This window comes from Clytia hemisphaerica, unplaced genomic scaffold (genome assembly GCF_902728285.1).
Source record: "Clytia hemisphaerica strain Z4C2 unplaced genomic scaffold, Clytia hemisphaerica genome assembly, whole genome shotgun sequence".
Lineage (NCBI taxonomy): Eukaryota > Metazoa > Cnidaria > Hydrozoa > Leptothecata > Clytiidae > Clytia > Clytia hemisphaerica.
This window is the reverse complement of record NW_027104105.1, coordinates 58,455-74,663: the sequence shown is the minus strand read 5'-3', so window position 1 is coordinate 74,663 and position 16,209 is coordinate 58,455. Positions and strand designations below refer to the sequence as shown.

Here is a 16,209-nt window from a genome sequence, read left to right as displayed (position 1 = left end):
CCACGGACCCAACAGCTGATTGGTTGAAAGTGACTTATTGACCGACGTATTTACATCACTTAAAACCAATCAGCTGTTGGGTCTGTGATGTAATGTCAGAAGACATTGCAATGGTGCATATCATGAAAGATGGCACTCATAGCATTACTTTGCTTCAACTGCTGTGGCTTAGGATACAAAGTAGAAGCTCTAATTAGTGTTTTATATAAGACGCCTGTGAAAATGAAAACGTGAACAATTACCTAATTCCAGATTAGTCTTCTGAAACGTCTGAGATTTTAAAAGTGACCCCCCCTCCTGATTTAAATATTCATAAGAAAATGATACGTGTTATGATTTGACTTTAAGTCAAAAAGTCTTCGTTAATAAAAGCCTGAAATTTGCTTCATACTTAGTACCAAAAAAATAAGGAAAAACGTACAACCTAGCTATATAAAAAAATTAAAAAATAACAGCAACCCCAGCAAAAGTTTACAAAAGAAATGGTTGCTTAGAAGCCCATGGTTGAAACTTGTTTAGTTCTATGTTGAATTTCTTTTTTAATAATAGTCTTTGTCAATGTAAAGTAGTCATATTTGCCATCTACCAGGCATTGACTATCTTCTATTTAGTATATTCTTTGCGTTGTAATGTTTCAATTCGAGTCTAAAGTATAATCATGTTATATTATATCCATACATACAGTCGATCCGAATTAGTCCAATCATAAGAAATCTCACTTTAAAAAGATGTCTTTATAATTTTACTCTCTCGTTTTCATAAATGTCATTTTATCACTACTATTTCTATTGTTTCAGTTAATCATCAAATTTCGGACAGAGTTTGTCATTTCGGACAGAACAATAACTACAACATTACATCATTTGAAACCTAACCGGACATACCGGAAACGTAGACTCTATCATATTGAGCTTGTGATGAAGGATTTGTTAAGATATATCTTTCACTGCCAAGTTGAGCGTATTGTTGAACACTCTGGGGCGGCTGTTGTTGGGTGGCCATAACTCCACCCACTGCTTGTGAGGTGTATGCTGATAGCCCTCCAGCTAAAAGATAAGATTTTGGTTTCGTTTCAAAATAAATTAAGATTAATATACATCGTAGCCGTAACTTTTTCTTTGTTCACTAAAGATTGCCATCCTGGCTGATCCTGGATGGCATGAAACTTTGAGTATGAAATTAACTTAAAACTCGTTTTCTTTACTCAAACTAGTATACATCATAACATAACAACTCTCATTAGCTCTTATAACAAGAAATCTTTTTCGCACCCATAGCATAGCTAATCAGCCTGAATCAGCTGTAAATAGCGCTCCGCGTCACATTCGTCATAATTATTTTAGCCGAAATTTGTACGAGTTTCAATCCCACAGTTCATTTCAAAATCATTGTAAAACCGTGAAAGTTCTTACTTTTCTTTTGATTAAGTAAGTAATTAACGGGCAAGAGCAATTATTGTAAAAGATGTCGGGATTGAAGGCCGTACAAATGTATAATATATCACACCGCAATTGGCCGCGAAGTCCTATTCAATGTATATTCGTACCGTCGTTTTGCTGAAGATTCCACATCCCACGCTAAGATTCCACTGACTTTTCCAGAATTTTCCCGGGATAGCTGGCATCAGATTGGAAAGGGTACGGAAAATCTCTTGTTTACTTACGAAACTGCCTAAATTTCCGAAGCTCATCTTTGACTACCCGAAGGCTTTTTCAGCTCGAAAAGTGGCAGTGGAATCTTAGTGCGGGTAGTAGAATTCTTTATGCAAAACAACGGCACCTTTGGAAAAAATTCTCTACTATTTTCACCCAGTTAGTCCTGGAAAAAGCAGCGGAAACGTCCTGGAAAGTCGGTGGAATATTAGAACGGAAAATGGGAACTTGACAATGACTGTAATCACGGTTAACTATTCAAAAGTTCACACAACTATTCAAGCAATTCAATTGGTTTAATCTCAAAATTATGATGTAATTGAGCCAAATCAACCAATCAGTGATCAGAAAGTGATAGTCAACCGTAAGTAGGGTATAATTCAAATACATTTAGGCTGTCGTCACCCGACCCTAAATTTTGAAGGTGGGTCGATCGGTTGGAAAATATTTTGGCCATTCATGGAATTTGTCTAAATTTTGTAATTTTTGAAGAAAAAAAGACCCTCTTCGTCAAAATAGCAATCAAAGTTTTTAGGACGGCAAGTTTAAAGAAGAGTCGGTCGGCTGACGGCAAACCAAAATTTTTTAAGTCAAGCCTTACCAATGACATGGGATGGTTGTCCAGGATAAGACGTCGATGTGGAGGTGCTTAAGTTTGTTGCTCCGTTGACTGCCGTACCAGTGTTCCAGTATTGTTCGGTAGGTGAGGCGTTACTGTTCCCTGCCGGTGGTGCAGGGGCTGCACCGTTATACCTGAAAGAAGAGATAGTGTTTATATTTTTAAGCAATAAACCTAATAAAGGATTATTTACCGTTCGGTAGGGAGGGGTAAGCTAGGTTAGGGGGAATGTCACTACAGGTGAAATTTTAAAAGATCTTTCCACTCTTATCAGCGCGGTCCTTTGAGGAGACTGGTAATGAATTTTTAGGCCCACGACATTTTTAGGCTGCTTTTAAAACAAACCAAGAATTCCCCCTAAAAAATCTATTCCATAAAAGACACATTTCTCCACGGTGGAGTGCAAACTATTTTTAACATGCACAAAGCTTAAATAGACGTTGTTTCTTTATTTTATCGATCTTACATTTTTTACAAGAGCACTTCTACTACCGTCCCCAAAAATATTTTTACATATATTTGTACTATTCTCTTCAAAAGAGATAACCAGCCTATAAGAGAACTAAATATTGACCAGTTGATGTTACCTGAAATAAGGGTTTTTGAGATCCAAGACATTGGAAGAACGAACACCAGTTCCATCTAAGACAACTTCCATCTCAACATCATAACTTTGCCTGAAAAAGACCAAGTAAGAAATGTGATTTTTTATTTGCCCCTTAAAAGGTATGGTAAAGAAGCTCAAGGTTTGATGGGCTACATACACAAAAAATTGTCCGGTAATTATGGAGTTAGATCGAGGTCAAAATCGTCGAACCGTTCACTCGATCGTTGAACCGGTGGTCGTACCGGTCACTCAATCGTTGAACCGGTGGTCGAACCGTTCACTCGATCGTTGAACCGGTCACTCGATCGTTGAACCGGTCACTCGATCGTTGAACCGGTGGTTGAACTGGTCACTCGATCGTTGAACCGGTCACTCGATCGTTGAACCGGTGGTTGAACTGGTCACTCGATCGTTGAACCGGTCACTCGATCGTCGAACCGGTCACTCGATCGTCGAACCGGTCACTCGATCATTGAACCGGTGGTCGAACCGGTCACTCGGTCGTTGAATCGGTCGTCGAATCGGTCATTGAATCGGTCGTCGAATCGGTCATTCGATCGTTGCACTCCTGTGAAAATGGGTGTCTATACAATTAAAAATCTCAATTTTTGATACCCTTTACCTTAAAAAAAATAAGTTTTTCTCTTTCAGAGAGTTTTACCCCTTATTTTCAAAAAGCTGCATCATTTTAAGTTTACCTTTTACCCTCTTTTTTGAAAATTATTCTTTAGCCACACACAAGGGTTGAAATTTTGGTTAACCTGGAAATATATGGATCTTTGTTTGTTTATGTTTGTTTGCATAGAAAATTAGTAATTATAACAGGCATTTTTTCCCTTGATTCCCCGCAATAAAACCTTTTATTTTTGTTTGAAACTTTGCATGAATTTTGGCAAGAACGTATTTTGGCGAATGAGATACTGAAACTTTGAATCATCAAAGGGGTTTGTTAAAATTGTTCGATGCTAACGTTCTCTCTCAACTCGCAGTCCTAGTTGTTAAAGGTCCATTTTCAAGACACGTTGCGATGGGAACGAAACAATTTTTCCATGTCCGCCAAGGTTTGATTAACTTTTTGGTATTTGTTCAACTTAATATACGCTTTTTTATAAGAATTTTGTTTTTCCATTTCATCATGGATATTCTTAACTTTTTGGTCTAAATTATCCTTAGGTTAAAATCTAAACCCCATCTTAACTTAACACCAACAATAAGAATGAAAGTATAAGAAAATTTTGTTGACCCTTTGTCAGTTACTGATAACAAAGGGGTGATTTACAGATTAACAAGTTGAACATGATTGGACCTAAAAATTGCTGAAAAGCTTGCTTGAGGAACCATGATAAGAAAAAGTGCCATGGTAATAATGATTAACGTTTTGTTTGACGCTGTCTGTCAAAGAGATATTTTTGGACCCAGTCTCCAAGGACAAAAAATATAATCTAGAGACATTCACCCTTCAAGAAGGATAAAAATATCTAATTTTAGCTAAACCCCCATGGAATAAGATTTTTTTTGAAAAATCCGGCTCTGTCACTCTGGGGTTTATAGTCAGCACTGTGCAAAAAATCAGGACGATTCTATGACTAGATTTCGAGGTAGGTTCAAAAAGCTCTAAAACTGGAATTTTTAGGCTTGGTTACAAAATTTTAGGATGGCCATATTCTTTTCGGCCAGTTTTTAAGGTAAAAAGGTAGTAAAATGCAACAGTAAATATTATCAGTAGTATCAGTAAGCTGAAAAAAGCCGGAAAGCGTAAAACAAACAAAATGGTTTATCTCTTTTGGATTAAGTGAAGGTTCTTTTTCTAGAAAAAAGAGAAAAAATACATATTATATATTGCAATTCCTACTCAACTAAAGGCTAAACAAATTAAGTATCAAAATTAAGTATGGTGAAAATAAATATTCTAGAAATTGAGGATGTGTGTAACTTGACGGTGTGAAACGCCTGTTCCTTATAAATTATTACCCACTTTCAGGTGCCTAATAGTAATAAACGACGGGGGTTCAAAACGGGGGAGGGTGGAATTCGTTTTGAAAATCTAATGAACGTCTTAATAAACAAGTTGAAAAATTTTGATCGCCTGGTGTTGTATAATTAATAACGTTCCGTGGGAAAAAAAACAAACAAGTTTCTTCACTAGACCAATTCGACGACCGATTCGGCGACCGATTCGACGACCGATTCGGCGACCGATTCGACGACCGATTCGGCGACCGATTCGGCGACCGATTCGGCGACCGATTCGGCGACCGATTCGACGACCGATTCGACGACCGATTCAATGACCGATTCAATGACCGATTCGACGATCGAGTGACCGGTTCGACCACCGGTTCAACGATCGAGTGACCGGTTCAACGTTCGAGTGAACGGTTCGACCACTGGTTCAACGATCGAGTGACCGGTTCGACCACTGGTTCAACGATCGAGTGAACGGTTCGACCACCGGTTCAACGATCGAGTGAACGGTTCGACCACCGGTTCAACGATCGAGTGAACGATTTTGACCTCGATCTAACTCCATAGGTAATATACTGACAACGTACTGTATTTGCACTTTTGAGGACGGTAGAGTGACTGAAGCGATTTGGAAAAACCCGCAATTCCGCCCCGCAAAATCGAGGACGGTAAAAGTGCTGATTTACCGTCGTCCTCAGTTGGTCAGGATCTAATCAAATTAGAACCTTACCGTCTCCGTCGCTGAAAGACACACATACATAAACTCGGTAACATATTGCTGGGAACCGGCAAAGTATTGAAAATATGCCCCGTAATATATTGTCAGCTCGATTTGCAATATTCCAAAAATATAGGGGTATTTTTTAAAGAAAGAAAATTCCTTTTTATAACAGAGAGTCTGTTATTGACATCGTACATTACGGTCCGCAAATTAACATTATCGAATATTTTCAATATATTATTATTATTATATGAGTATATTTCGCAGGTCTATTGACCTCTATGAAACAATCTAATTCAAATTTACAGTTCATCAATAACGGTCTTTTTACATATTTTCTTAAAGTAGAGCTTAGTCCGAGGGCTACCTCTCACTTTCCATACACAGCATTCATCCTTCTCATTCTTCGTTTTCTCTTTAGCTTTTTCATGCCATTCTTTAATGGTTTCACGTTCTTTCTTGAAGAAGTCATCTGTTACACTGAAATTATCTTCGTTTAGTTTATGGACTGAGGCCATAATTCTTTTCTTGTGTTATTCATTGGCCAACGTTACTTTCAATGGCCGCCATCTTTTCGTCTTGAACATTATTATTATTATAATGTAACAAAGTTCTAGGCGCACGAGGGCCTCTGGAACTGATCGTGATTATACGTATTTTACAATTGTCTTGTGTTGAATCTTTTCGGGTGTTTACTCCATGCAGTGTTGAGTCTTTCTTTGAAGACTTTGACTGTCTTTGCCTCAGCGACATCTTTTGGCAATTTATTCCAGGTTGGTATAGTTCGATAAAAGAAGGAATTCGTTTGTACACCACGGAGTCCATCGCTTCCAAAGTTTGGAATCATCTCAAAGTTGTGCCTTCTGTTTGGTCGCGTTCGACGGGCTATCTTGTTTGGGATGGTATCTTTTTCGTAATAGTTGATGTGCTTGTAAAGTTGGACCATGTCACAAAAGTGTCTTCTAAACTCGAGCGTAGGAAGATCTAATTCACGCAATCGTTCTTCATAAGACATATCACGACATTTTTGAACAAGTTTTGTTGCCCGTCTTTGTACTCCTTCAATCAGATTTACGTGTTTACGTAGAAAACGGAGACCATACTGACTGAGCGTACTCCAGATGCGGGCGAACAAACGCACAATACAATGTTTTAAATGTACTTGTACTCATATTTACAAATCCTCGATTGATTATGCCAAGTATCGCGTTTGCTTTTTTGACTTGCTTTGCAATGTGTTCTTCAAATGTAAGTTCTGAGTCAATGAGGATTCCAAGATCTTTTTCTTCAAAGACGTGTTCCAATTGGCGTCCATCTAGGGAATATGGATGAGCATATTTGATGTTTCCAAACTTTCCTAGCGTCAGAACGTGACACTTTTCAGGATGGAATAGTAATAGCCAGTCTTTCGACCATTCTACAAGTGTGTCTATATCATTCTGAAGGGAAACAGAGTCTTCGATGCAATTGACTTCTTTGAAGATTTTGGTATCATCAGCAAACAGTAGGATCAATGAGATGACCTTTTCAGGAAGATCATTGATGTATAGCACGAACAGCATTGGTCCCAGTACACTACCCTGTGGAATACCACTCACTACAGGGTCTGTAGTCGAGAAGGACTGGTTCACTTTTACTGATTGAGTTCGACCTGTTAGAAATGACGTTATCCATTTTAAGATTGAACCGTTGATGCCATATGCTGATAGTTTCTTGCATAGTCGACGGTGGGGTACAGTGTCGAAAGCCTTCGCAAAATCGAAGTAGACACTATCAACTACGTTTCCTTTAGAGATGCTCTCATAACATTTATCCAGATAGTACAAAAGCTGTGTCACGGTTGAACGGTTATTAATGAAGCCATATTGTTTGTTCGATAAAAGATTATGATCAGAAAGGTGCTTCATGATATGTTTCCTCAGTATTGATTCCATTAATTTGCACACTACTGATGTCAAACTAACAGGTCGATAATTGACTGCCAAATTCTGAGGTCCCTTGTTTTTGTAAATAGGTGTGACATGTGCCACCTTCCAATCTTGTGGTAATGAGCCTTCAACTAAAGATTTGTTCATGATTACAGCCAAGGGTAGAGACAGATAGTCAGATAATTCCGCTAGTATCCTAGGGTGTATTTCGTCTGGACCGAATGACTTATTATGGTTGAGCTCTTTCAATCGATTCTGTACCATCTCCTCAGAGATATGAATATCTCTGATGGATGAATCAGTTTCTCTTTTCAAATGCAGGAAGCTCACCTACTGCTTCTTTTGTGAATACACTGCAGAACTGTCGTTGAAGTATATTAGCTTTTTCGTGATCTTCATGCTTTAACGAGGTTTTTTGACATTTGGTGATTCAAGTAGTGATGAAACTGTACTAGAAGATTTCATCTTGTTACGCACATGTGACCAGAAGATCTTCGGTTTGGTCTTTGCGTTATCACACAAATTCTTTGTTCGTAGTTCCTGTGAGCTTGTCTCATCAATTTGCTCACTCTGTTTCTTACAGGGGTGTATTTTGCTCGATTGTATTCTTTTTCTTCGGGCGATGATTTCATCCATTTCCGATGGAGGCGTCTCTTCTCTGCTATTTCTTTCCGAAGTTGAAACTCCAATAGATATTTTACCTTTCTCTTCCAGTTTTGACCACCGATGATCTTTATGGGTACAAAACGGTTTCGTATATCCAAAATCTTCTTTCGGAAAAGCTGCCAAAGCTCCTCGGTTGACTTAGAATCAGCCATCTCCGGGAATTGCTTGTACCAATCATCAGAGTTGAGATCTTGTTTCATTGCTTCAAAGTCTGCGTCCTCGTACTTGTATCTTTCTGATTTAGGTTTCAATACAGCATCACATTTGATAGTGAAGGTCAAGCAACTATGACCGCTTAAACACAAAGGACTGAGATACTCTAGACATAGAGCTTGGTTAGCTTCACCTGTTAGAATGAGATCATATCATCATATCAAACATATCATCCTTTCGAGCACCGATTCGTTCTGCGGTGACAACATTTATCTTTAATCTCATACGATTTCCTACAACTTCCTCCACGTAATCTTTGTCACCGGCCCGCTGTTCCTCTTTGTTCTCATCTTTATTTTCACCTAAATGATGGACAATGATGTTACATCTAGTTAAGTTCTTCCAGCGATCTTCTTCTCTTTCTTCTTTTTCATTTTTGATAAATTTCTTGATGATAACCTCCTGTTTCTTCACCTCTTCCTTTGTGATATCTGCATATGTTGCCCGTTTTGGTTCTTTAGCGACGTCTTCTTTGTTCATAGCTATAAGTTCCTCCATTTTCTTCTCTAGATTATGCAATCTAGTGTTGAAAACAGATTCAAATATTTGCTGACCTCCATCTTGACATTCTGCTTCCGTTATTGTTTGCGTTATTTGGTTACTTCTGACTCTTTGCTTACTTGTTTTGATTTTTTCCAAAAGTATTGGCATATATGATTTAGCCTAATTAGCCTTTTAGTTTATAGAGCTATTTAGAAGAGGAGTGAACACTTACAACATATTAATTTGAAGTCTACTTTTGAAAAAAAATCATTTGCCTAGAAGTTCTGATACTGATAACTATATATGATTTACCTTTGATTAGCGTGTAGAACAACAGTGCCACTCACTTTCTGACCAGCTCGAACGAACAGGGGATTAGGTAAAAGGCAACGGACCTAAAGATAATTAGAACATCATTTTTGCAAAAACATGAAAAGAAACCAAGTAAGTCTAAAACAAAACTTAGAGATAAAAAAGTAGCGGGGGACGGCCAGAGCATTTGGGTAGCTTGTGTACGTTACTCAAAATGATTCGATGAAACTTTCAACATTAAAAAATCCTATCTTTCCAAAAAAAAAGTTATCTTACATAACACGCGCTACACACTGGGCTCAACTTCAGTAGCTTCTAATTATTCAAAGGCTCACAAATCAGACAGACAGCTCACAAAGGCAGACGAATTCGAAGTCTACAGACTTCCCCGAAGTTTTGGGACATGCACGTGAATAGAAATTATCAGAATCTAGATCAAGCTCAAGGTCAGTAAAATTGAATAAGCCAAAACGTACCTGGTACCAATGAGTGAGAGGCTCTTGAGGTGCTGTTGACAGATAAACGTGGTTGCTATGGCAATAATAAAAAAAAAATCAAAAAAATTATTCATCACAAGTTAGGTAGCATTATTTTGTTATTACTTACAAAATGATAGTGGGTAACCCAGCAGTATTTGTATTTATTTCAAGGGTAAACATTCAAAAAGCTAACCCTCTTACGAATATATTAATTGAAATGAACAAGGAGTTGATGCCAAATCATATTCCATTAGTCCTGACCGTCTTCTTAATTCTTAGTCCCTTGATGATCGAATTTGGGCGAGTCAAACTACTCAAGTGAAAATTGAACTTTAGAACTTCGGTTAATATCTTCTAGAAGATTCAGGCGCAGGGGTATAAAGTGACACTTACATTTTGCCAAGGAAGCCAACTTCAAACCAGAAAGCCAGGCCATGTATGGTACCGGTCATAAGCATTGTGTATTGGATCGGAATGTAAATCCTTGAAGAGAAATGAGAGTAAAATAAAATAATGAATCTAAAAGACAAGCACTGATTTTTATTTACCCTAGACCATGCTAAATCTGCAATCTTTGGTCATGGATGTTTTTTTGAAAACTGGTACCCTAATGGTAGCACTACTTGAAACTGGTACCCTAATGGTAGCACTACTTGAAACTGGTACCCTAATGGTAGCACCACTTGAAACTGGTACCCTAATGGTAGCACTACTTGAAACTGGTACCCTAATGGTAGCACTACTTGAAACTGGTACCCTAATGGTAGCACTACTTGAAACTGGTACCCTAATGGTAGCACCCACCTAATGGTGAAACTGGTACCTAATGGTAGCACTACTTGAAACTGTACCCTAATGGTAGCACCACTTGAAACTGGTACCCTAATGGTAGCACTACTTGAAACTGGTACCCTAATGGTAGCACTACTTGAAACTGGTACCCTAATGGTAGCACTACTTGATCAATTTGTGATTTGATGAATTTTTTCAACTCACATTAGGGTACCATTTTCAAAAAAACTCCAATCAAAGATTTTGCTTGGCCAGGATCGAGAAATTTTGTCCAAGGTGTATAAGTGTACAAGTGCTTACTTTTGCAAAGATTCTTCGGAGCTGGTCAGAAAATCTGTTGTGTGTAAAACTGGTTTTGCCATTAAAATTCGAACGTCAAAGGTATCCTAATAAAAGAAAGAAAGACAGGAATTGTACACTAAAGATAATGAGTTTGAAGTAAGAAAAAGTAACACAGTATTCATGTCTCATTATTGGTTGATAAATCATGCTTATCAAAAAATTGCAATGCACTTTCTATACCTTATTTCGATGCCTGATACATCTTTAAGCCTCTCCGTCCTAAATTTTCAAACCCCCCTTTGAATCAGCAACTGGGCATTGTAACTGTTGGTAGGGCTCTAGGGCTGAGTGTGAGAGGATCTATTCACGCCCTCAGTTCGTACTAATTACCTCTTTGATGTCAAATATCAAACAAAAAGAATCCTAGTACAATACCCCAAATTTTTGGCAAAACAAAATGCCAAAGGAAAAAAAATACTAAATCACTGGGGTGAAAAATGCGCTTCACATGTAGGAACACATTAATACCTTCGTGAACTTTTTCACCGTAAAATTTTCATATTCTTTTGCACCCTAGTGATCTATACAGAGTCCTGTGTGCTAGTCTTGATAAAGGATTACATACCACAATAGGCTGTCTGAAGTATTCTTGAAGTGCGTTCTGACGAATGTTTGTTAAGTTGACATTGTAAAAGGACGTCTGACACCTAACGAAACAAGTGATACTTTTCTGAAAAAACTAATGATAACATCTTGAGATAAGCTGAAAAATCACTTTTTTAGGCGCATTCTTGGATCTGGCGACCGGAATCTATTATTTTGAAAATTCAGCTCCGTCATATTGTATTCATATTGTATTAACAATTTGAAAGATTTGTTTTGTTTCCAAAAAAGAGTTTTTAGCCAAATCAGTATCTTAAAAATTATACCGATCAACTATACCCCAGTAAATAATGCAGTCGCCCATTTGACAATTTATTTTTTTCCTTGAAAAGGGTGGACAATATTTACTTTTGAAAAAAGAGAGGTAAAATGTTTTGTCAGCTAAAAACAACAACAAACTTACCAGAAGTTTGATCTACCAAAATGTTCCATAAAAAGGGCATCATCTGTGAAGGGTGCCACATATAAATCACCCTTCGTTGGGTACATATTGCCTAAAACGCAAGAACAGGTCATTGCCAGGGAATCAAAGATTTCACAAAAATCTGCTCTATGAAGACGTTTGAAAGGCAAAGAACGATGGCTTAGTTTTACTCAAAACTTTTGTGAGCAGATTTTTATAAGGTAAAAATAAGAGAATCTATCATGGTGTAGGTCAAGACTCATCAGGCTTGATTTAATTTTGAGAACAAGATGCAAAGTCTTGAAATTCTTATCAGAGACTAAGGAACTTATACCAGCTTCAACCACTATTAAATGTATTGTTTTAATTCGATTCATGGCTTTCAGTTGTTTCTGTATAGTTCTATTTTCTGAGAGCGATAGTTGAGAACTCTTGCTTCAAAAGAGCTATGTTACTACAAAAAACATAATCAGTATAGAACAACTTTATGATTAAAAGCAACTCCCTCAATTTAACTCACCACCGGGTTTCAACCATTTCTTAGCATGAAGATAAGTTTCCAACATTCGTTCATTGAACAACATGTAACCCATTGGTTCGGAGATTATAATATCCACCTTCTCGGGTAACTCGATCTAAAGAATATCAACAGTAATCAAAATCAACTATTCTTTTGCCAGAGAGTACAACCCAAGGGTCATAGTTTTAATGAAGGGATTGAGACCTAGGTAGGAAGATATGCCTCATCCCTCATTTTTTATGACAAAAAATTGGAAACCCGAGGGGGGTTTAACAATTTAATTTAGCAATTCAAAACTCTCAAGTTCTGAAGAAATGAGCATTATGTTTATTGTGCCTGATAGTCAATCAATTTTTTACTGGTTCATCCCATCTATATGAAACAATACAATATGTAAATAGAGTATTGTAAATACCGTTCTGTATAAAACAAGACATCTTTTGAAAATGTACTTACTTCTTCTATCTTACCAAATTTGACTTCGATCACTTTGCTTAGATTATTATGGGCCACAAGTTCCTATGAGTGACAACAAAAAGGTGCTATATCATTACTTGGGAAAGAATGGTGGATGGATTTAAGGTTTAGCAATCAATATTTTCATAATTAGGTATAAACTATAAGTTTGTTTACATACCTTGGCATGCTGCGCCATATTACTAGCTTCTACAGCATAAACTTTTTTAGCTCCTGCTTGAACAGCAAAGAAAGACAAGATCCCTGAAAGAGAAAATGAAGAAGTAACAGTTTATAATATAAAGTGACAAGAAGCTTCCGCTGACTCCATTTTTCCCATCTTTTTGCATGAAAAGGTAATAATTCGTCGGTTCTGCCAGATGAAAGATCAAATTGAATCATTAAAAACCTTTTCTGGGTATTAGAAAAGTGTTAACTTAGGAAGGGATTTCAGCCTTAATAAGTGTATACTTTGCAATAACAAAATTATGAATACTTTTGAGCTAACCTGTTCCTGCTCCAACATCTAGCACAACTTTATCTTTAAACTCAGCAGCATTTTGAAGGATTGCACATTGGTACGTTGAAGTTCTGATGTAATCCTGAAACAAAGTTTAAAGGATATCATTTATTGTATCTCTTACCATTCGCTTACACACAGCATTTTAAAATAACAGAAAAAACAACTTTTTCCCCTTTCAGCACAAGCACAAATTTTGAAAAATTCTTTCTCTACCATGAAAAAATATCTTTAAGGAAAACAACGATAGAGAAACTAACATTGACACAACATGCTGGAAAGGGCGATAAGATAATGAAAAGATAACTTTTTTTTAAATTCTACTGACATCCTCTGAAACGTTTCATTTTTGTTAATATTTATGATTTAGTAGTTTAACCAGCACTTTTCTAAAGCCCTTGTTGAAGCAAGCCAGCTACAAGTACTGAAATCATAACATATTAATCATGTCAGTATTACTATATCAAAAACTGAGTTGGGGAATATTTGCAAAAAAGTACCTGCATCATATTCTGTTGTTGAGATAAGTATCCATAAAACTAAAAGGAAAAAAACAACAGATGAATATCTCTCATACTAACTACAGTAATAGACAAAATAAAATTTGCCTCACCACTGTACAAAAGTAGTTTATTTAAAAAATTAAAGTTTTTCTCTGACAATGTGAAGTGAATCCTCGTGAGTCATTTTCAGCCCTAATACCAACAATCAAAATCACAATCACATTGAAAATATAAATTTTGTTCCTAAAAAATTTGAAAAAAATCTATTGAAACCAAGAGCAAGTGGTACAGTACTTTTTATAATCATAGAATTATTTTCTATGGGAAGCAAATTACTTGGAAATACTGTGAAGAAGAAGCTTCTTCAGTCCTTTCATCAAAAGTGTTCAATTTTCCAGCTACTTGGTTAGTTGTACTACTGAACACTTTGCAGAATTTATCCAGTTCTGAAAATAAAATAAATAGCAAATAGATGTTTCCTAGTGTTTTCCACTAAAAAGGTTGTTTTTACCATAATTTTTGTGATTTCAAGAGGGGCAGGGGACACCCTGGGGACACTATAAGGGTATGAAAATTAATGACCTGACTTTAATAAAGCAAATGTTGCAACTACAAAAACTTGACGGAAAGTTTTAAACATCCCTTCTTTTTTATATCTAAGAATTTTAAGAAAAGAAGATTAAAACCCTCTAAAGATAGAAGAAGTGGTAACATTTTAATCTAAAAAATCTTCTTTAGAATAATAAAATTCATTCAAACTCTGAAATGTGTTTACCTTCTTTAGAAGTAAAGTTGAAAACCAAAGGGTTAGGGTCCAATTGTAAAACAAAAGACTGTTCGCCAAATTGGAAACCTTTGGTGTTTTTGTTGAGGACAGTAGTGTAAGTGACATCTCCGCTTTCTGAAAAGTATTAAAATAAATCTCAGAAAGGGTTTAAAATGTGTGGAAGCTTTTCCACTCAGGCTTTGTCATTTGAAAACTTCAGACATGTTGTCAATCACATTCCTAAAATCTGAATTATTAGATGTGAAATTTTTTCACTGTTTGCAAAGCGTTTTTAAAAAGTTTAGTATTTTGTGATGTTGTATGGATTTCTTGAGAAAAGCAAAGTAAGACTTGAAATAAGTGATTGTAGACAAAGCAAAGTATAGTGAAGTTTTGAAGATAAATATCTAGAGTAGATAAAGCAATAGATGAACGAGTGAATAAAGTAGTGAAGCAGCAATAGATAAACGAATGAAGAAAGAAGCAAGTAGTTAAAGCAATAGATAAACGAGTGAAGAAAGTAGCAAAGTAGCGAGTAGATAAAGCAAGATATAAATGAGTGGAGAAAGTTCCGAAGTAGCGAGTAGATAAGCAAGAGATAAACGAATGAGGATAGTAGCAAAGTAGCGAGTAGATAAAGCAAAAGATAAACTATTGAAGAAAGTTGTGAGGTAGTGAGTACATAACGAAATAGATAAACGAGTGAATAGTGAGCTGCGAAGTAGTGAGTAGATAAAGCAATAGACAAAGGAATGAAGAAAGTTATGAGGCAGCAATTTGATAAAACAATAGATAAACAAATGTGTGGGTAGCAAAATAGTGTTGTCTTATAATTTTTTAACTGCTCATTCCATTTTTGAGTTAGAAAATCTTTTTTGGTTGTTAAATCTAAAATTCACTTTTCACAGTAAGCATTTGTCAAAATTTTGAAAGTTGTCTGTAAGAACAACCTTTAAACACATTTTGCGAAGGGCAAAGCTATAATTCGAACCCTGGGTGTGCAGTTGGTGGCACTTTTCAGAGATTTTAGGTGTATGTGCGTGTGCGTGCTATCGTACGCTTCAAATGATTCAGCCTGTCCACTTATTATAGAAGGAAAAATAAAAATCACATTCCAATCATTCCAGTTTGAATAATTAAAACACTCACCATTTGAAGCTTTCAATGTAGAAAGTTGTCCTTCAATTTTGATTTCCAAGTTGAAAGTCTGCTGAGCATCACTGCTTGTTCCATCAGATTGTAAAAGTCGAATTTTGACGTCTTGAAACTTATTCATGGTTTGAGCTTTTTTAAATTTTCCGTCTAAATTGGTTGAGTTTTTTTCAAATTTTGCCTGAATGAAAGCTAATTTTTAAAGTTGTATCTTTATTAATAAAAGACCATAACTATGTATTTTGTTCATCAGCTCATAAAAACTTAAAATCCCTGAAAATCCCATAAAAATATGAAAGCTTTTTTATGGGTTAATTTGTAATTATGCTTTAGGCAAATTAGCTGAAATTAGGTATATTTTGAATTTATTATGTGGTTTTCATACCGGGTGTGCCACAAATAAGTTACCCTCTTCGAATTGATATTGCAGGCAGTAGCAGAAACATTTTTCAAAGATTGTTTCGGAATCATTCAGAGGAGAGCCTAACTTAAAATTTGGTGTATTAC

General features: G+C 36.3%; 1 protein-coding gene across 2 annotated transcripts; it reads right to left on the bottom strand.

The window, feature by feature from the left end:
- Positions 1–330: 330 nt before the first annotated feature.
- Positions 331–15,906, bottom strand: LOC136813201 (histone-arginine methyltransferase CARMER-like). 2 transcript variants are annotated; one of them, XM_067069724.1, is made up of 18 exons: positions 15,700–15,906; positions 14,560–14,685; positions 14,121–14,230; positions 13,782–13,820; positions 13,270–13,363; positions 12,943–13,025; positions 12,762–12,824; positions 12,306–12,420; positions 11,786–11,876; positions 11,345–11,426; positions 10,738–10,823; positions 10,039–10,128; positions 9,643–9,697; positions 9,167–9,249; positions 2,859–2,948; positions 2,254–2,405; positions 885–1,046; positions 331–645 (listed from the first exon to the last, which is right to left on the bottom strand). In XM_067069724.1, the coding sequence occupies exons 1-18, from the start codon at positions 15,824–15,826 to the stop codon at positions 635–637; spliced, it is 1,659 nt and encodes a 552-aa protein (XP_066925825.1). In that variant the 5' UTR covers positions 15,827–15,906; the 3' UTR covers positions 331–634. The 2 variants fall into 2 exon arrangements, with proteins under 2 accessions (XP_066925825.1, XP_066925824.1); XM_067069723.1 differs by lacking the exon at positions 331–645 and having other exon boundaries at positions 779–1,046.
- Positions 15,907–16,209: the final 303 nt, after the last annotated feature.